The 21,959-nt window shown below is 36.2% G+C and overlaps 1 protein-coding gene across 1 annotated transcript in view; it reads right to left on the bottom strand.

The window, feature by feature from the left end:
- XDH (xanthine dehydrogenase) overlaps positions 1–17,314 on the bottom strand; it is a 66,525-nt gene extending 49,211 nt beyond the window's left edge. Inside the window, exons 1-6 of the mRNA XM_074288129.1 lie at positions 16,968–17,314; positions 11,016–11,073; positions 10,141–10,237; positions 8,918–9,026; positions 6,425–6,551; positions 4,161–4,222 (exon numbers count right to left, since the gene is read on the bottom strand). Coding sequence (XP_074144230.1) covers positions 4,161–4,222; positions 6,425–6,551; positions 8,918–9,026; positions 10,141–10,237; positions 11,016–11,073; positions 16,968–17,015 — 501 coding nt within the window. The 5' untranslated portion in view covers positions 17,016–17,314. The remainder of the gene's footprint in view (positions 1–4,160; positions 4,223–6,424; positions 6,552–8,917; positions 9,027–10,140; positions 10,238–11,015; positions 11,074–16,967) is intronic.
- Between the last annotated feature and the right edge of the window lie 4,645 nt (positions 17,315–21,959).

Raw genomic sequence — 21,959 nt, forward strand, 5'->3', positions numbered from 1 at the left:
CCCACATACCTGCCTGGTACTGCTAGCCACCTCTGTTGGTGGTATGTGGCTAGATTTTCTGAGAGAAAAACCTCTTGACCAGTACTACTTGCATCAGATCAGAGCCAACAAATCTCTATGTGTTTTCTCTCCCTTACCCAACCTACAATTTATCTTGTCTGCTAGAATTCTTAGATACAGCTCAGCTCCATCTTTGCTACACTATAGGTTTTGTTTTTGTTCTGTTTTGTTTTATGGGGGTGGAATTTGTATGAATTTATTCATATGCTTTGTGTTTCCTGACATAGTGTATACAGCCACAGGGATTCAAGAGCCACTGCTTTAGAGGGAGGATGTCTTAATATCCAGTCTTATAAATCCCACACTGGGACAATTACATACTCATGCTGAGTTCAGTGAAATTGGTAATCAGTATCATTTATATAGCACCTGCATACCTGACTGGTCTTGCTGAGTTCTAAGGAAAGCTACTTCCTGCATTTCTTTAAAGAATTAACTTCTTCGACATTTTGCCTTTTCCAGGAACCAGCTCAGGATGTGCCATAATTGGCCCATAGGAATGGAAAAACCCCACTGTTCTCAAACACTTCTCTGAATTGGGTTGACAACAGAGCAGCACAGTGTGATTTACTGAAAACTGACCTGGGCTTTTGGAGTCCCAAGAGGCTAATTTCAATCTCACTTCTGTTCATTGCCACAGTTATGACCTTGGAGAACTTATGCTAACACTAAGAGTTTTAGTTTCCTTATCTGCAAGATGAAGAGAGTATATTAGATGATAGCCCCTCTCAGTCCTAATTTTAAGATCTTGGACTCACTGAAAACTCAAGTAGAACTGGAAAACACTTTTTGAGTGAGCTAAACTGGGAGAATAATTTATACATGACATTATAGAGAAAAACAACTCAGAATGATAAATCAATGCAATGATAAACCAGCATTACAGAGGTCCAAGAATATTCACCCCCTACCAGAGACTGCATGAACTTAAAAATGAGATTGAGATATATATTTTGGAGGCCTGGCCAGTGTGTGAATTTGTTTTTACTAAACTATGCATATTTATGATGAGGATTTTTTTTTTTTTTTGTGAAGACCAATTTAGCACCCTGGATACCTTAGAATCAGCCAGAGTCAGGATAAGCAAAAGTCCTTGATCTTTATTCTTGGTAGCAGTCAGGGGAATAGATATAGGAATCTGCACATCTTCTTTCTCTCTCTCCACTGCCAAAAAGTGACTCCTGATTGTCTTACTCCATCCTCTGATCCCTCTCACAATTCTCTGTCTATACCCACAGAAGGAGCCAGCACAGAATAGTTGGGCAGGGCCATTCTCCAAGCATATGTTAATAGAGTATTGTCCAATTGGTAATTAGCCTTAAGTTCTCGGACCTCAGTGCAACTCAGTTTCAGCCCTTTACTTTTTTTATTTAATTGTTGATAAAGTAATTCAAGGAAGGGGGTGGAGCAGTAGAAGAGACAGATTATAAATACATATAAGAGAAATAAATAAGCTATTTATAAAAATAAGGAAACATTTCATGAGGGGTACAAAATCTGATGTTACTCCCATAGTGTCTATATAAAAAATGAACTAATTTGAGTAGATTTGGGGGGTAATTCCTCACCCTGGCCCAAGAGTATGTATTCCATCCTCCTCATGGCTATACCCCTTAATTTCTTTCATAGGTTGTTTTGTTAGAGGTGAGCTATCCTTATATAGTATCTGACCTGGGAATTTATGGCCTGGATGATTTCCAAATTCAATGAAAGAGATGTGGATGGGAGGAGTAGGATGATCAGCCATAAAGCCATGTACTAAACAGTCCTAACTCTCGCTGATAGTAAACAACCCTAGCTCTCTCTGGACCCGTCCTTCTCTGCCATTGTGATATGATGGGAAAAGCTCCTCATTTGGATGACAGCAGTTCAATACTGCCTCTGTAACTTACTACTTTCACTCAACTCATTTAAACTCTCTGTTATTCAGTTTTCTCGTCTATAAAATTAGAGGGTGAATTAGATGACTTCTAAAGTTCTTTTTAAGCTATAGACTATGACAATTTTTCAATAATCCTTGGGAAACTTATTTATTCATTTATTTGTTTGTTTGTTTGCTGAGGCAACTGGGGTCAAGTGACTTGTCCAGGGTCACATAGTCAGGAAGTATAAAGTGACTGAGGCCAGATTTGAACTCAGGTCCTTCTGACTTCAGAGCTGGTGCTCTATCCTTTGGGAAACTTTAAAGTTAACAAACCCTCTTCCAACCTAGATCACCTCTTCATTGCACATTCCTTCCATCTCCTCAAGCACTAGTTTCTTCTTGAAGACACCATTTTTCTTAGCATCCTCCCCACAGCTTGGTGCTCTTGCACTCCCTAAAATACTGGTTCAGGAAAAGAAACTAGAGAAGCTGGCACACTCCTTGCTTCCCACAGCCCTTTCAGACTCTCTTTCTGCCACCATTATTCAGTAATGACTCCTTCCTTAAAATTCATGTCCAAGAACTGATAGCCTGAATATAGACTGAAGCATACTGTATTTTACTCTTTCTTTTCCTTTCTTTCTCTCTTTGCTTTTTTTTACTTCTTTCTTCTTCTTTTCTTCCCTCCCTTCCTCCTTTCTTTTTTCTCTCATTCATTCATTCTTTATTTTATTCTTGTTTTCTTATACAAAATGAATAATATAGAAATGTTTTGCATGATTTCATATATATAATCTACATCAGATTACTCAGAATCTTAGGGAAGGGAGAGGAGAGGCAGGTATAGAATTTGAAATAAAAACTTTTTTAAAAATATTGTTTTAACATGAAATTGGGAGAAAATAAAATATTATTTAAAAATAGAAGCAATGGCCATCAAGGCCCATGCAAAAATAGATAGAGTTCATGCCATCTTGTCTTTGTTCCTTCCTGTTGTGGACCTCTAGGTCACTCACTCTCTCTTCTCTATAATAAATTCACTACTTGATTTATAATCTTCTCTATCACAATTTCTTATTCCTTTATACATTCTGACCTCCCTGTTTCTCAACCTCCTTAACATCCATGATGACAGCTGGTAAATGTTTAACAATTGACTCTCTGAAAATAGGTTCACATTTAAGTTTAATCAACATTATTAATATTTTCTCTATTACTTAAGCGTAGATAATCAAATAAAACAATGTCATGCCCCATTGTGTAGTGTTTGCATGTTTCTAAGATATAAAATGTTCACATTGAAAATTTAACAATAGGCTTTCAGGAATCAGTACAATTTGATTACAGCATGGCCTTGCTTCTTCCTCTAATCTACCTGAGCCTTTATCAGAAGTGCTTATACAGCCTCCTTTCCCTACCCACTCACTTTAACTCACTCAACTGAACTTGCCCCAAGTACCAGAATTTTTAGTTATTAACTGTATTCAGCAGATGTAGGTGTTTGTCATAATTATCAATAACTGCTTTCTATTGGGATGCAATTTTCATAAAGTACTTTCCTTATAACAACTTGAAGGCATAAAAAAAACATAAGTATTATTAATCTCAGTTTTACAGATAAAAAACTGAGACTTACATAAGTTTTAATAACTTTCCCAGGTCAACAATTCAATTTGATTCAATTGCACAATCATTTTCAAGCATCTACCAAATACCAGGTAAGCACTAGGACAGAAAAACACTAATTAAACAGTCCCTGCCCTCATAGAACTTCTTCTCTACTTGAAAGAGCAAAAGGGAAATGAACAATATGAAAACAAGCAAGTAAATAATATGCAAACATATATATATATGTAATACATACATATATGCACATATATATGCATACATATATATGCACATATATATATATATATATATATATATATATATATATATATATATATATATATATATATATATATATATACATATATATGTATAATAAAAAGGAATTTTGGGGGAAGAAGAAGGCCCATAACAGAGATTCAGGAAAAAGGTTTCTCATCAAAGGTGGCCCTTGAGTTGAATCTAGAAGGAAAACAAGAGTTTCCAATAAGTAGAAATTAAGACCATTCCAGGCAGGCCTGGAAAATGGCCACTTACTAGAACTAGACAATCCAGTTGCTACTTTGAATTTGTTAGCTCTTTCCTCCCCTGCCAAGAGCTAGGATAGAAGCTGACCAATGACACTTACCCTGGCAAATGTCCTATAGCCCTGAAGGATAGGTCTGTAGCCTGTACAACGGCACAGGTTCCCTGTGGAATAAAAGCAGGAAGAAAAAAAAAAAGCAGATTTGCCTATTAGTGGTGGTGTTCAACAGAGCAAAGAATTATAAAGATTTGAGGGTTAGGCTGGTGTAACTGGAGTGTCATGGGATCACAGATCTAGAGCTACAAGAGACCTTAAAAAGCATGAAGTTCATCCTCTCATTTTACATGTGGAGAAACTGAGGTTAAAAGAGGTTAAGTTGTATTCCAGAGCTCATAAGTATCTGGGCAGGATGTATCTATCTACTGTAGTCTCAGCGACACCATTTGGAAAGTTCACAAGGACAGATAGGACCACCCAACCCAGGGGGATGGCTACTGTATTGGGGTAGCTAGGTATCCCAGTAGATAGAATGTTGGGCCTAGAGATGGGAACTCCAGAGTTCAAATCCAGCCTCAGACACTTAGCAGCTATGTGAGCCTATCAGATCCTACTAAATACTCATTTGCCTCTGTTTCTTTATTTGTAAAATGGGGATAAATATAGCACCAACCTACTAGGGTTGTTATGAAAATCAAACTAGATAATAACTGTAAAGTACTTAGCACAGGGCCTGGAACATAAATGTTAGCTATTAATATTATTCAGGTACTTGTCCCCATTTGTAAGGACAAACCAAAATACCTGTTTCTTCTGTCTGCTAAGAAACATAAATATTTTCCCTCACAACTTAATATTGATCTCTAGCTTAATTACTTCCCTTAAGTAACAAACTTCCCTCTGCTCCCCTGCCCCCACTTACACAATATAGTGGAGGAAAAGAATAGACATTTGAAAACTCAAACACTGGCTGCTATTGAGTTTCTCAAACCAGCTCTTCATGGACTCTCTGCTTCCCACTGCTCCCTTCAACTCCCATTCTGTCTGTGAGCTAGGCCCACCAACTATGATGGAGCCAATAAAAGACTTAAAGAGAAGTCCCAGATGCTAGACCTTGCCTGCTGAGATGAATTTCCCTTAACAGTGTATGTGCTTTGACTATAGTATAATTTTTTCCCTGCTGTCTACCCCTATTAAAATGTAAGCTCTTGAGAGAAGGAAACATGGCGCCTGAGATCAGGCGCCATGTTTCCTTCTCTCTCTATATCCCGATATTTTATCACAATGTCTGATATATAATAAGTATTTAATAAGTGCTTGTTGACTAACTGGGGTGAATATAAGGATAGAATATAATCATAACAATGGTTAACATTTATATAACATTTAAAGATTTACAAAACACTTTTCAAATATAATTTCATTTTATTTCACTACAACCCTGGGAGAAAGACACCATTATTATTCCTAATTTTTTTTTCCTTTTGTGAGGCAATTGGAGTTAAGTGATTTGCACAAAATCACACAGTTAATGAGTCTCTGAGATAGGATTTTAGTTTGGGCAACTTATCCAGCATTCTATTACCTTTGCTTCCTAACTGCCTATCTCCAACAGTATAAAAAGATTTTCCAAGGACCTGAGTTCAAATCTGATCTCAGACACTTAACACTTCCTAGTTGTGTGACCCTGGACAAGTCACTTAACCAATTGCCTCATAAAAGAAAAAAAAAAAGTCCTTCCAATAGGAAAGGGTTTACATTCTGACAAATCTTAATCCTGATTCTTAAAGAAATTCTCTCTTTTACTGGAATCACAGACTCTCAAAAAGGGAAGGGATCTCATAGGCCAACTAGTCCAACCTAAAGCTGAAAAAGAATGCCTTCCATGACAACTCCAACAAATGCTCGAAATCATTAAGACTAAAAACAAGTCCTTCAGTCTTTGTGGGGGATTTCCAAGTTAGGGGAAACCTACTACTTCTTGAGGCTGTCCATTCCAGTTTGAGATAATTCTGATTCTTACTTAAGTGTCCCTCACTACACTATGTTATTAAGCCTAAAATTTCTTCTTTTGTGGCCTCCATCCACTGTTCCTTGTTCAAGAACAAGGCTAATCCTCCTTCATCATGGTAGACTTTCAAATTATTGAAGACAGCTCTATGTCCTGTCTAGATATTCTCCTTCTTCTAAACAGTGGCATCTCTTGTTCTACTTCTCTCAGCACTGCTCATTTTAAGAGACCAACCTTATATGTCTTAAATACACTCCCAGGCCTTTTTTTTTTCCCTGCAAGCTCTCCAATTCCAAGTAATCCTCTTTGATACCTCCCCAGATTACTTTGGGAGTCAGGGTGGGGATGGGGGACAAACCTTGGAAAGCATTCTCAATTTCTTCCACTGTGGGTTCAGGGTTGTTCCGAAGCAGAGTATACATGCTCATGACAATGCCAGGGGTGCAAAAGCCACACTGAGAGCCATGACTTTTGGAGATTCTCTCCTAAAAAAGTACAAATTTTTGAACCAATAAAAGAAAAAGAAGAAAAAAACAAAAGAAAAACAATGTTGAACCAGCTACCCCATCCCAAGGCTTTGACCAGATCTCAAACAAAGTCATTCATTCAGCCATTAGAATTTATTATGCTTATGGTAAATGCAGGGAACTGGAGGAGATACAAAGTTTAGTTAGATAAGGTGGAATTTCTGCCTTTATGGAGTTCCATTAGGGGAATGTAAAACAAATATAAACCACTATGATACAAAATGATACACCATAAATGCATGAGAAATTCAAAGCAATATGCTATGCTGGATGGATTATCTCAGAATAATTGGATTCCATCTCTAAGGATCTTTAAATGAAAACCCAATAGCTCCTTGTCAGATATAGTATACTGAAAATTTTTTTTCCAAGAATGATTGGATTAGTTGCCCACTTAGGTCTCTTCCAATTTTGATTCTGTCTAAATGGGAAAGTCAGTGCTGTTTGGGACATAAGGAAAAAGTGACAGTCAACTTTTGGAAGATTGTTCTACATAAAGTGACCACATATTCTAGACTAGCTGAGACAGTATTGATTTCAAGAAAAAAATATATTTTAAATATACTTTTTAAAAGAAATTTTCTTAGAAGACTTTTCTTAATTTATTTTCTCCTCAAAATATGGTTATACCCAATTATTCTTTTTGTTGTTCAATTGGTTTTCAATTGTTGAACTCTTTGTGACTTATTTGAGTTTTTCTTGGCAAAGATACTGAAATGGTTTGCTATTTCCTGCTCTAGTTCATTTTACAGATGAGGAAATTAAAGCTTTCCTACCTTATGCCCAACCAGTAAGTATTAAGGAACTACATCATTAGATTTTTAAACCTTAATTCTAATGCCACTGTCCTCTTAATTACAGTGATTCCAGAAAGATTGGAAGAAAGGTGAAAAATAGGATTTTTGTTAACAGGTGTTGTGATATGATTGGACTACCTTGCCTTTTGAAGAAGTTAGAAATAAGAACCTGTTTCCCTTATGAAAACAGTTAGTAAGCAGGACAAAAGTTTTCATTCTGCCTTTCACCCACTATTTCAAAATAAGCAGAAGTATTCATTAGCTCTTATATCATTCCTACAAATTACATAAATGAATGGCATGCCGCTTTTACTGTTAAAGAAATTAATATTTTAGGAAGTGAAGCAACATCTTCCTAGACATTCTGTAAGTCAGTGTCTGGCCCAAGGAATAGAGCCTCCTGAAAGGATGTTGGCTACAGAACAAGGGGTTTGAGGATTTTTAATGGGAAGATGGAGGATTAAAGGTAAAATGAGGCATATTAACGTTTTGGATCAAAGAGTTATGAAAGTCTGGAGGTTTTCTAGTGTAATCACAGTCGGATATATAGTAACTACTCAATAAGTGTTTTTTTGAATAACTTAGAATTATAGATTTGGAGAAAGAAATGACATTAGAATTCATTTGATTTGTCCACATCTGCCATTTTTACAGATATAAAAGCTGAGGCCCAGAGAGTTTAAGGGACTTGTCTAAGGTGGCACAGATTAGTAAGTGGCAGAACCAGGGACTGAGCTGCTCACAGCCTCTATTTCCAAATGCATCAAGTTTTCCACTTAACTGTCCTGTGTATCACATTTGTTTGGGTTTGCTTAATAGTCCATAAGGACAAGGACAAATGGTGGCTTCTCTAAACTTTGCAGCTTGTCCCATTGCCTAGCTCAGTGTTTAAAAAGTTTGTTGATTGGATAAACAATATTTTGTAAAAGTAATATCCTTTCCCAGAACATGGGCCTTCCTTTTTGGTTCAGAAGATAAGGTCAATATTGTGGGAGGCCTTGCTGCCCATAACTACCATAAGCACCAGAAGAGAAAAAAAGGTATCATTTCTAGCACCTAGCATAGTACCAATACTTAATGTACAGTAGATACTTAATAAATATTGATTAATTCATTTCCTCCTTTTCTTTACCTCTAACTTCTTCCTCCCACTAAACTGTTGGGCTCTCAAGATTTTTGTTCCATAGGGAAAAATGGACTCAAGTATGATTTCCTTCAGCCTCCTAGTACTCACAAGAAGCAGAGAAGAGTACTTTCTCTATTTTATAAATTCAGCCCAGTGGTATATACATCAGGAAGCAGAATTAAATACAAAGCCCAGTGTTTGTAATGTACTTAGACCTGATGTCAGTAAAAAGCACTTCCCTTACAGAGATATGGAGTGAGCTAAAGACCTCTGAGTTGTTTTTCAATTCTGAGAATCTGTCAAGACATGAGTCCAAGGTATAATTCTCTGCAAACTTGCTATTGACAAAAAGTCTGCTTTCTCTTCTCTGGTTTACCACCCTCAGCACCAGCCCAGCTCACCTGGACAGGATGCAACCTGGTCTTGGTACTTCCTATTCCTTCCACAGTTGTCACAGCAATGTGATGTAGGGAGCAGATAGGGGCCAAACAGGCATTGGCAGAAAAGTGGCTGGAAATCCAAGTAAAGGATGGTAGAACTAGACCTGGAACAGACCTCAAAGTCCACATACCTCAACTCCTTCATTGTACAAATGAGGAAACTGAAAGTAGAAACATTATATGACTTACCCAAGATCACACAAATTAATAAAGAGTCTGAGGTAGGATATGAACACAAAAAGTAGGTCCTCTTCTTTTCATGGCATCATATTCTTTAATATTCTCCTTTCTTTCCTCCTTCTGTCTTTTTCTTTTTTTCTCCCTCTTTTCCTCTTTATCCTTTCTCCCCCTTTCTTTCCTCTCTCTCTCTCTCTCTCCATGTCTTTCTCCTTCCCTCTCTTCCCTCCTCTTTATCTGTTTCTCTCTTTCCCTGTCTTTCTCTCTCCCTCTCTCCATTTCCTTCACCATCTTTCTTCCACTAGTCCCTCCAGTATTTGTCTTCTTCCTTTTCACTCTTCCTTCCTTTTCCTTACCCCTCCCTTTTTTCCCTTCCTTCTTTGCTTCCTTCCAAAGATCAGAGGTAACCCCAAAATAGCCTATAGCTATAGTATCTTAAAGTTGGAAAGATCCTCAGCAAACATCTAGTAAAGGAGAACCCAATATCTCCAAAGACAACCAACATCTTTCACTTTGGTTTGGCTCTAATTATTAAGAAGCTTTGTCTTAAGTGCCTCAGATACATACCCTAGGTCAATCACTTAACCCTGTTTGCTTCCATTTCCTCATCTGTAAAATGAGCTGGACAAAGAAAGGACAAATCACTCCAGTATCTCTGCCAAGAAAACCCCAGATGGGGTCACGAAGAGTAAGATGTGATTGAAATAACTGAATAGTAAAGAATCTGTTCATTTGTAACTTCTACTTTTTGGTCTTAGTTCCAGTTTCAGGGCCAACCTGAATAACCCTAACCCTTCTTTTTTATGACTGTTCTTCAAATGTTTAAAAATAGTCCTCATGTCTGACCCCATTCATGCTAAATATTCCAAGTTCCTTCAATCAGTCTGCATGCATGTATAATACTACAATCATAAGATCTTCATCATCCTTGTCCTTTTCTGTGGGGACACACTCATATATGAAATCATATCTAAGCCCTGGCAGTCCCATCAATAAGTAAAGGATACACAATTTTATTCTGGAGCCGATCATACTTGGACAGCATTACAGTGCAGGCCCCACAGCCACCTTCTCCACAGCCAAGTTTGGTCCCACTTAACCCCACTGGGAATACAAGAGTTAAGGAAAAGAAGTCTCTAATACAAAGGAATCCTTTCTGTGATTCAGCCCCTGGACATGCTTGAACAGAATAGCCCCCTGAGGAGTTATCCACTGAGGTAAGCAAAGCTGGAACACTACATTTATTAAGTGTCCTATCTTTTCTTATATAGCAAGGAAGAGAGCCAAACTTCCTCATTAATATTCCTGCTATTAATCTGGGATGACTCACTATTTCTGGAACACAACAGGAAAAGGCCATCCCCATTTCATAAAGGAAACTGAAAGAGAAAGTGTCCTCATCCAGTTCTGTAGAACACTGGTGCAATCTCTCCAGATCTATTACCAGATGTAGGCAGTTCTGTAGCTCCTCTCCACATGAGTTTGGATGGTCCCAATAATAATCATTATAGGATAATACATTAAGAGCTAGAATGGAATCATTTTAGTAGTAGGCTAAAGGAGACCCCCTTTCTGATCTATTAAATTAAAGCCATCAAATTTAAACCTTTACACCCATAGAATCATGAACAATTGGAGCTAAAAAAAAGATTTTAGAGGTTATCTAGCCTAGGCTAATTATTTCCAAACCCAGTGTCCTCTACCTCCACCATCTGGCACTTTTCAGGACAAAAACAGAAAGGTTTTGCTCAAGGACACATAACTAACCAATAGCATAACTGGGACTAGAGCTAAGGTGTCACCCCTGCCCCATCCTGCCTCCCCTCAGAAATTTGCTATCATCCTCTGAAAGCTAAGTTTCTTCTTCAAGCTCTGAGGATACATTTTCTTCTCAGATAAACCAAGAGTGTTGTCTCTGGATCTGCATTCTTTTCCACCACCTAAAAAAGAGGGGAAAAATGTATCACATTGAGCACTTAAAAAACTTACAATGTTTTTTTTTGTTGTTGTTTTTTTAATTCAACAGCAATTCAATATGTATTACTCTCCTATTTTGTATAAAGAACTGTGCTAATCACTAGAGATAGAATGGCAAAAATGAAATAGCACTTATTTCCAAGAAACCTATGTTCTATTGATAGGATATAATATGCAGATCTAACTAAGAGAAGAATTAAAGTGAGTGAATGTACAGAGTGGACAAGCAACATTAGTGAGAGAGGAAGGAGAGAGAGAATTGGGAAGGCTTCAAGGAAGAGGTGCAAATAAAATAAAGCCTTAAAAGAAGACAAGAACTTTGAGGGGCAAGATGAGGAAATCATTCCAGGCAAGAGCTTGAGGCATAGAGGCATGAGAAAGGATACTGATTTGGGGGAGCTTCTGGTAGTCTAGCTAAGTTGTAAAGCAAAGTTTGCAAAATGAATTATTGTGAATCAAGGCTGGAAATGTAGGTAGGAGTCAGAATGGGGCAAATCTTCAATGTCACACTGAGACTATTTTAAGCCTATAGGATATGGGGAGCATCCCTTTTTAGTCAAGGGAAGGACCTGTAGGAAATTACAGGACTAGCATTCAGAGATTTGCAGGAGACAGACAGAATAGTTCATGCTAATTGTTAAGCTACAATTCATGGTTTGAATTATTTTTTATTTGATTGTCTAGACTTAAAGGGATAAATAAAGTATTAATAATCCAGAATAAACTTTAAAGTACATAGGAGAGCCGGTTGTTAAACATTTATTATTACACCTCTGCGGAGAAATGTATGGAGAAAGGTTAAATTGCAGAGGTGAGAGACTGGATGCAGGGAAACCAATTCAATTGCAATAGTGTAGGTAATTGGAGCTGAATTATAATGGCAAGTCTATGAGAGGGAGAGAAGAAGAAAGGGCAATGATGTGAGAGATTAACAAGATTTGGCATTTGACTGGATATGGGACAAGTGGGGATAAGGGAAAGAGTCTGCTGTCTCTCATAAGAGTTTGCAAAGATCTTTGAGGCACAAGAAGTCAAGCTAAAACTAATAGAATGTCTCAAAAGAGTCATAGAAAAATTAACATATAAAATAAACCTTAAATTCTTAATGCCAAATTGAGTCATGATGCTGAACTTTCTGCAGCATTTACAAATTATGATATTCTGCTCTAGACTTGCTTAAAGTCCAGGTTCCTGCTAGGCCACACCTATAAATTGCAGGGGTGTCAGATAGCAACACTGGGAAGGATGCCAACCTAGCACAATTATAAAATCATGGGTTTAGAGTTGAAAGAGATCTTAGAGGTCACCTAGAATTATACCTTCATAATTTGACTTTAATTCTCTGGTTCTGTAGGAAACAGCCAGGCTTCTGGCCTATAGAAGTACAGCTTTATTAATGATTAGATACTACAATCAAACATAAAAATTCACTAGATTTTAGGGAAGGAAGTTTAAATCTAACGTTTTGGGAAGGGTTGTGGTAGAAATGCTTAATAAGCTCATTCTAGGGAAACAATTTGGTTTGTCTTGTGTTTGAACTCAGGAGGTCCAATACATAGTCTCTTATCAGCTCACCCCTGGTCTACTACATCAATACCCTCTTGAATAGTGATCCAATCTCTTATTCATCCTCCCCACTATTTTCAGATTAATCTTCCTAAAGCACCATTTTGATCATAATGCCCTGCTCAAAAACCTTCAATTGCTTTCCATTTTACCATTCAAATCCAAATTCTTTAGCCTGACATTCAAGGCTGTCTACATTGGATCTCCAGGTTACCTCTTCTGACCTAATTTCCTACTACTCGATTACATGAAAGCTATATTCTAAAACCAAGGTCTAACATTCTCTGAGCACAATTCATACTATAAGGCTTTATTAATGTGGTTCTGCTATATGAGATATCTTTTCCACCTAGGAAATTCTTACTCATTCAAAGTCCAACTCAAACTATCTCTCTTCCTTTATAACTTTTCTGAATAATTAAGCCTGCTAAAAATATTTTCTCCCTTCTCTGAAAAACTGTACCATTCTGTAACATTCATCACATATTGCTTTTACCATTGTGTCCAAATAATATAGTCAACAAGACTGGAAACTATATCTTTTAGATTTTTCTAGATTTCACTAGCACAGAGATACACATAGAATAAAAACTCAGCAAATTAATGAAGGAGGAATCTGAATTCAGCTCCAGCCTCAGACACTAGATATGGGCAAGTCCTTGGACTTGTTTTAGGAACCTTTACCAATCTGACCCCAGTGCACTATAACTGATAAAAAAAAAAAGATTTCTAGTTCCACGACTCCCCTCAAGTATCTAAAACTCCATTAAGGAGAAATATTGACTATTTAGAATCATATTTGTCCTGAAATTGCAGAATTTGTAATTTTATCACTGTGAATACCCCCTAATCCTCAAATTATCACCTCACTTTTACTTAGCAGTCATTGAAAGTTGCTGTGGCCAAAAAAATCTCATCCTCTTATCAGCAGATTCCTTGACATTTCTTCTCTGAATTTAACTAGGCAATATGATAAGTGACTGTCTATCGCCCAGTCTGACCTTGAAATAGTTCCAGTTTTATTTTGGGAATTTTGGGAAGGCTTTTATTTATAAATAGATGGATAAATAATTCTTTGTATTCCTATGCATTTTGTTTCATAAAAAGAGTTCACTAGACTGCAATGGAATCCCTTTGTACCTAGGGCACAGTCATAGGATAACCTCTATGCCATATGAGATCAAAGAGTGGGACTTTGGTTGAGGAATTAAAGCAGCAGCTGGCTCTTAAGACATGTTTATTGACAGACAACTAGGATAGCTTTGAAACTAACTTGTTAAAATTATTATACACTTTAAAAGTGTATAATATATATGTATAATATATATAAAATCTATAAAGTATAATAATAATAAATTGTTATATAGAATCATAGTTTCATATTTTTTATATTCTTTTTGCCATAGAAATGTTTTCTTCTTTGATGTTCATTAAATACAGAATTTTACAAATTATTCTTTATTTTTTAATGTGTAGAAGAAAACAGAAGGAAGGCTAAAAGGAAACAAAAGCAAGACAGTTTTGAAAATTATCCATTGAACTTATTATATATTTAAAAGTAAAAACAAGCTGTATGTAATTCCACTTCACACTAGAAATGTTCAGTTCATTTGGTGCTTGTTACATTCAGTATTTTAAAAAATTTTAAGTTAAAAAAAGAAATTTTAAATTAATTGCCCTGGTCAGACAACACCTGGAATATTGTGTTCATCTCTGTGTGCCTTATTTTAATTATGGCAACCATAAAAGATGCTCAGATGAGAATAATCAGGGTATTTACAAGGAAAGAATACTGTGCCATGCAAGGACTGACTAAATATTTGAATTAAGACCTAGGAAAAATACTTAAGAGAAGAAATGATAACTGTCTTCAAGTATTTGAAAATTGGTCCTGGAAAAGACAGTATGTAAAGGGAAGAGAACAAACATTTTATTAAGATATTTCAAAGACTGTGTTAAGATCCTCATGACAACACAGGAAAGAAGATGCTATTTTTTATTCCCATTTCATAGTTGAGGAAACTGAGCAAGCAGAATTTAAGTTAACTAGATGATCTGAGAGGTTCCTTCAATCTCCGTGATATCTAGACATGCTTATAATCTTTCTTCATTTGGGGATGAATGAAGGAAACCAGGAAGCTATGTGTCCCCAGAGAAGCATTCTCATTTACCATAGTGAGGCAGTACATCTTCACATTTAAAAAGCAGGATTACTTTGCATGTGTGATTACAAACAAGGCTGCTGTGGACATTTTATTTTGTAAAAAAAAGAAATAATAGAATAAAAATATATGTGTATGTATTCATTTTGTGAAAGATTTCTCAATATTAGCTATTATCTATGGCTAAAATATTGCAATGTATTTATTATATAATACATATTATCACATTATTTATTAGTATTTACACATGTATATGTACATATATGTATAAATGTGCATGCATATATACATATATTCACATGTGTGAATATATGTATATAAACAAGACAGTACATTTCTTTTCTTGGAAACAGCAAAGGGAGCCAAGTATCCCTTGCTTAGAATACCCCCACACCATTCCCTCTCCTTTAAATCCTACATTTCCTTCTCAAATCAGTACAAGAACTACCTACCTTCTACCTTAAAAGTTTCTCCTCCCTCCTAAACCTGGTATTTAACTTGTAATAATTCTGTATATTCTTCATATATGTAGTGACTCTTCTAATAGGAATATAAGACCCTTAAGTATAAGGATTATTACATTCTTTTCTTTGTATTTCTAACACATAATAAGTACTATGACAAATATTTGATTGCTGTAAAACAATACTTACAACACTGGGTTTATGGGTTTTATTATGATCCCCATTTTACAGTTGAGGAAACTGAGGCAGACAGAGGTTGTGACTTGCACAGTCATATAGATAATTATTTCCCTTTCAATATTTGAATATTTTCAAATAAACACTAAAACATAGACTGTTCCCAAAGGTTTTATGTGTGTAACACTCCTGTATTTACAGCTATATAAGTAAATATAAAGAGGAAATTATTTCAACAAAATCCACATTTTCTGACAGATGTTCTCATCTGTTCAGAGAAACAAATAATGAATAAACTCTATGAAAAGTAGTGTGAAGTAATGGAAGGAACAAAGGATTTGGAGTCAAGAGAACTGGTTTCATTTAGAACTCTGGCATTGATTAACTGGATAACTTTGAGCAAGTCATTTTTGTAAAAAATAAGAATTTGAGATAAGATGATTTCTAAGGTATCCTCTAGCTCCAAATCCTATGATCTTCCCCCCCACCCCACCCCTTACCCCTCAAAGAGAACAGATTAGATTTCAGGCAAAGGACCCATGATCTTTCAGCTATGATCTCTCAGTCTAACTCCAATCCTGAGTTTTCCTAAGTCATGGTCTAGTTCTGATCTTGGGCCCATCCCAACTTTTTCTACCAATCAAGGAGCTCATGGTCCCTAAAGCAGCAGAAGAATCAGTCTTTGAACTTGCTGGCATGTTGTATAAGTGGGCAAGTAGCAAGAAGCTTGTAGTTAATGGTGATTCTCCAAAAGGGAAAAGTTAGTTAAACAGACCTGCACTGCCCTGCAGTAAGTTATGTCTAATGGTTGGCTAGGACTCCGCTCTAAATGTTCCATAGAGGGTCAGGCTTCCTAGTTCCTTTGCTTTCGTTTTTTGAAAGCAAGGACAATGCTCTCAAACCCAATCTAAGAACCTTCTCTGCTCCCCCTTCATTTTATGCATCCATAAAAATCTAATACACACACATATACATTCACATGCATACACACACATAACCTGTTCAGGCCACCCGCCTCACAAGTCTAGAACCTCTTAGGAACGTTTAGGATTTAGAACTAGAAGGACTCTAAGGAATCATTTTGTTCAAATCTCTCTTCTTACAGGTGGAAATACAAAGGCCCTATTGCTGATGAGATTTGTTCAAAGTCAAGTCAGCAATAAGGGGTAGAGTAAGGATCTGAATCAGGATCCTACGAGTCTCACGGGATGCAACATCCTTTCCCACTACCCTGACTGCACAACAGATTTATTTACAACATGTTCTTTCCTCCCAAAACAACTTCCTGTTTTTATCTTATTTTCCCCTCCCCAACCTCCCCCAATGTTTTCCCTGTAATGCAACCCAAAAAAGTTAGACTTATAAAAACAACACCAGTTCTGTAAGCATGAAAAGAGAGAGGGAAAAAGTTCAACTGAGCTGGCTCGCTAGAGCATACACACACTTTCCTGATGAGAAAACAGAGCCAAAGGTCAGAGCGTTGCTTACCTTTTTGCCGTTGACAAAGAAAACCAACTCACTGGGTGCCATGATCATGGGCTGAGGTCCCTGTGTGCTTGCACCTTCAAGTCACCCCTCACAGCTGTCTCTGCTGGGTGCCAGCAGAGATACCCTGTCTCCAGATGTAATTTAATTTAAAAAACGAAAAAAGCAGCCAGCGACGAACAGGCACAAAAAGTCTTTGGCAAAAACCTCTCCAGTTTGCATAATCTCCACCAATCTTACACAGCCAATGACAGACCCGTCCGTGTGTCAGAAGAGTTTCTAGGAGACCACATACAGAAATTACCAGAACAAGCTGCCAGAACAGGGCAGATTTCTCGCTTTCTGCACACACGTACCCCGCTTTATCCTTCCTCATTAATTTCTACTGGGGGGCGGGGCTGAAGGTGGGGCCAAAGAGGTCTCCCGGACGTACGAGGCTCTTTCAAACGTGATTGCCCACTCTTGCCGGCTCCTTAGGAAGCACAGACTCCACCCCAGTGTCAACTCGAGCTCTCCTTTCCCTTTTTATTCTCAGGCACGAAGTAGATGTTTATTAAAAGGTTGTTCAGTTAAAGAGATGATACTGGGAAATCTAAACATTTTTAAATAAGTTGTTCCTCTGAAACCTGAAAGGTATTGTGAGGGGAGCAGAAAAAAGAAAGAAGGCTCCCCCCCGCCCCCCGAGTCTGAAGCAAATACCTTAATCTCACTTGGGTTGTTGCTCTCTCTGTAAAAAGAGAATGATACAAATACTTCCAGTAAAAATCTCGTAGAAATATAGCGATCAAATGAGATACATGAAGTACTTTTAACTTATACATGTGAAATATTGTTTCCAATTTTTTTTTCACAAGGTTTAAAAACCTTTTTTTTCCCACAAGGTTTAAAAACCTTTTTTTTTTTTTCACAGTGGTTTAAAAACAATGCAAAACCCTCAAAAAAAAAAAAAAGTCAAACCAAACCTCAACAACTAGGGATATTGACATGCTATCTTTTTTCCTCCCCTCATCTGAATTCTACGTGGGGAATTCTTTCATGTGGAAGTTACTTTTGCCAATATTGAATATCAATTGTTTGTAATTTATCATGTGGCATGGGGAATTGGAACATCTTGTCTAATAAGTGTGGCAGAGGCAGAATTTGAATCCAGTTCTTCCGGACCGAAGGTTAGCTCACTATCCTGTGTATCATGTTACCGATACCACATAAGAGAAGAAATTCACCCAAATTGGCATCACATCTCCGCTATATGCAACAAAAGGCTCTCCTTCCCCTGCTCTACTTGGGATACACACCCACACCCCCCCACACCCCCCACGACATATATATTTATATTTATATGCACATACATTTATATTTATATATACATGTTTACTTATGTTTACATTCATGTATATATATATATATATATATTTTTTTTTTTACATGTATGTGTATATACACATCGATACATACAGGTATAGAAGGAACACCCAATAGATGTTCCTCAGAGTAAGTGTTAATCTGCATTGGCAAGATGAGTTCCTTACTGAGTTCTCCCTATGCAAAGAAGATCACATTATATAATTTATGATCCTCATTATTGCTGTTGTTATTCTTCTTATTATTATGTCCAAACCTATGATTTCATCTGTGTAGGGAACTTCCAGTGCAGACTGACATCTACCCTATCTATTTGGGGAATATCAAATAGACCAGTTTGAATGGAACAAAAAATATGTGAAAGGGACTATTGTGAAATTGGTCTGGACAAGGTAGGCTGGAGATAGGTTATGAAAAACTATAAATGTCAAACTGAAGAAAGAGGAAAAAATTATATAACATATATCTGGACAATAGATACTATACATGAGTTAATATTAGCTGGTATTACTATTATTGCTGTTTTGGTAATTATTAATATTATAAATATATATCTATATCTAACAATTATTAATATATACAAATACTTATATATTATAGATACATATAGGAACCATATACGGAGGAGAATAGAGAAAGATTATCCACCAAATGTCCCTAACAGCTTTCACTAAATTATTGTGACTAATAATTCACCAATAATTCATTAGTGGCTAATCTTCTGATAATGAGCCTTCCTGTACTTAGCTAGGCCTGACCTTATTTGATAGACAGGGATCATCCATTAACTGGTCTATATCTGAACACTTTCCAATTTTTTTACAAACTGTCCAAACTTGTATTCCACTAACCTAGCTTTTAAGAATTTAAGCTCAATTCCATTCCAGGATGAAGCATGAGAATAGAACATGAATGGAATTAGAATTTTATCAAAACCATCATCATCATTACATAATAAAAAGATTAGCAACTTTCATTTGCACAGAACTTTTATAAGGTTTCCTAAACTCATCTACATCCATTTCATGTGATTCTCTCAAAAAACATTTCTGAGGTTAGGGAAGGGAATTATTTTTAGCTCCCTTTACCAGAAGGGAAAATTAAAGAGTAAGAGACTTAATGTGGTTCTTTGGGGTGTGGTCACTCTCATTCAAACTTCCTAAGCTTTCTGTTGATACTTACCCTCTCTCTAATTAAGGACCACAAAGATATGGCAATGGAGAAAAAAGGCCATTTTTTTGTACATGTTTATTATTGGGTTAATTTATTCCAATTAAGGTTCATTCATATTAATTTACATATAATCAATAACTTGTAATAGTTGGGACAACTATATTGTTTTATTGAGCAAAACAATATAATATTATAACCAGTAGAATGTAAAGTCCTTGAGGACATGAATGGTTTTGTTTCAATGTTTGCATCATCAGTGCTTCAGTCATAGAAGATTCTCATATAACAAAAGTTTTTTAATTAAATTGAAAAAAAATTGGTTGAAATGAAATTTGTCCATTTGAATTGCTTAGAATATATTTGTTCATGACTCTGCATGAAGGGCAAACAACAACAGTGATGAGAATTTGACCTCCTAGAGAATAGAAACTGCTTTTCATTTTGTCTTTGTACTTACAATACCCAGCAAAACTGTACAATAGGTTTTTTTTTCAGTAATTATTTGTTGTATACTACATGGTTTTCTTCACTACCATGTATTTTCTTGTATATGTTCCAAATATATATGTATGTATATATAGTAGTGTTTCTTCCCTAAGATATATTAACAATATGTCAATGATTTCAAAGTCTTCTGGCCTTAGAATAGTCTTATAAATATTACTGACTGTTGAATATAATCTGTAATTACCAATCTGTAATGACCAAGTTCCTGAGACAATAGCGAATCCATAAAATTAGCCAATATAATCTGTTGATCAGTAATGACCAAGTTCCTGGAATAGACCATCCCTCCAAAACCTATTTGTAAACCATAAGATTAACAAATAAGTAACATGAAGCTCTGATACAACTTTGTATAAATCTATTCTCCTTCTCTCGAACATTTACTAAACTCCCTTCTGGAATCTAGCCCACTGTTATCAGCGTAATAAACCTTTTGCCCCCTTAACTTGGAGACTGGGTTTGTGAATTCCTTCACCATACCTGCAACACCAACTTGGGATCCCCCAAATGCTTTGGAGATGCCTTATCCCTCGACATGTATATATATATATATTAATTAATCCTCCACTGTCTTTCAACATCTGACATAGTCCTTTGTATTTTTCCTTTCCTCACCTCTAACATTTTTTATATTTGTCTACAATAATGTTGCCAACATAATGTTTCAGAGATATCTAGGCAAGGGACACAGAAGCATGATAGGTAGAAAGGATGAAATACAGGCTGTTAAAAAATATTCTTCATTTAAAATCTTTAGATCCAATTTGTTAACCCTTCACCTAAGGGAAGAAATGGGAAATAATGTATCTGATAAATATTTGGCATTTTTAAAAAGACTATGTTCTCTTCCTTGCTAATCTCTCCACAGGGACAAAGTGAGTACAGCTCATAGCAAGCAAGGATTGAGAAATTAAAGTGTGTTTCTTTTTTATGTGTGCTTTTTCACTGTTCAGAGCAACAAAATCTGCAAGATTTTGAAATGGAATATTTCAAGTGCACTGATGCACAGACTTTGAAGTACACTGAAAGTCAGAAAGAACAAAAGGAAGCTAAAGAAAAGATAAACTTGGAGCTCATAGAATCCACGGTATCTCAACCAATGAGTTGATTGTGTTCTATTTTTCCAAAAAAATTTATAAGGACCTTCTGGTAAAATACATCATCAGATGATAACAACAGTATTTTAAAGACAAACAAATTTGAAAGACTAAGATCTCTGATCAATACAATAACCAACCCTGTTTCCAGAGGACTGAAGATGAAGCATGATACTCATGTCTGAGAAGTTATACTCAGTATGCAGTATATGATATGCATTTTTGGACAAAGCCAATGATTGAATTTGTTTTTCGTGGTGATGCATATATATTACAAGACTTGTTTTTTCTTTTTATCCCAATGTGGAGTTGGGAAAGATGAAAAGATGAGAAAATTAATGCTTTTAAAAAAAAATAAATTGATAATGAAAGTTACATAAAAATAAAATACATTTTCAAAGCTTAACAAGCATAGGATAACTAGGACTTTTCTCCAATGTACTAAATCAAGAGAGATTTGTATCTGTATTAATACAGTATTTATACTCCTGTAGCATCAGTAAAAACAACAGTGTTTAACTCCTAGTTAGAGAGAATAATTCACTAAAGTAGGAAGCTATCAGATAATTGTGGTATACTCCCCCAGTGTCTAATGTTGTGTTTTTACAGGCACTTCATCCTACTTGGTCAATCCCTCTTTTCACAGTCATATCCCAGCATCTATGTGTCTCCTTCACATTCAACTGAAAGTGTACTTTATATTACTGGTCCCAAAAATGGCTTGTGGTACTTTCTCAAGGAACAAAAACTTCTGGTCATAACTCTGCCTATCATTGCAAGTTACCTTGGGGATGTGCATGGTTTGATTATGGATCCTTCAACATTAATAATTGTAAAAATGAAAAAGAAGGTGGTC

The sequence above is a fragment of the Sminthopsis crassicaudata genome, chromosome 2 (genome assembly GCF_048593235.1).
Source record: "Sminthopsis crassicaudata isolate SCR6 chromosome 2, ASM4859323v1, whole genome shotgun sequence".
Classification (NCBI taxonomy): domain Eukaryota; kingdom Metazoa; phylum Chordata; class Mammalia; order Dasyuromorphia; family Dasyuridae; genus Sminthopsis; species Sminthopsis crassicaudata.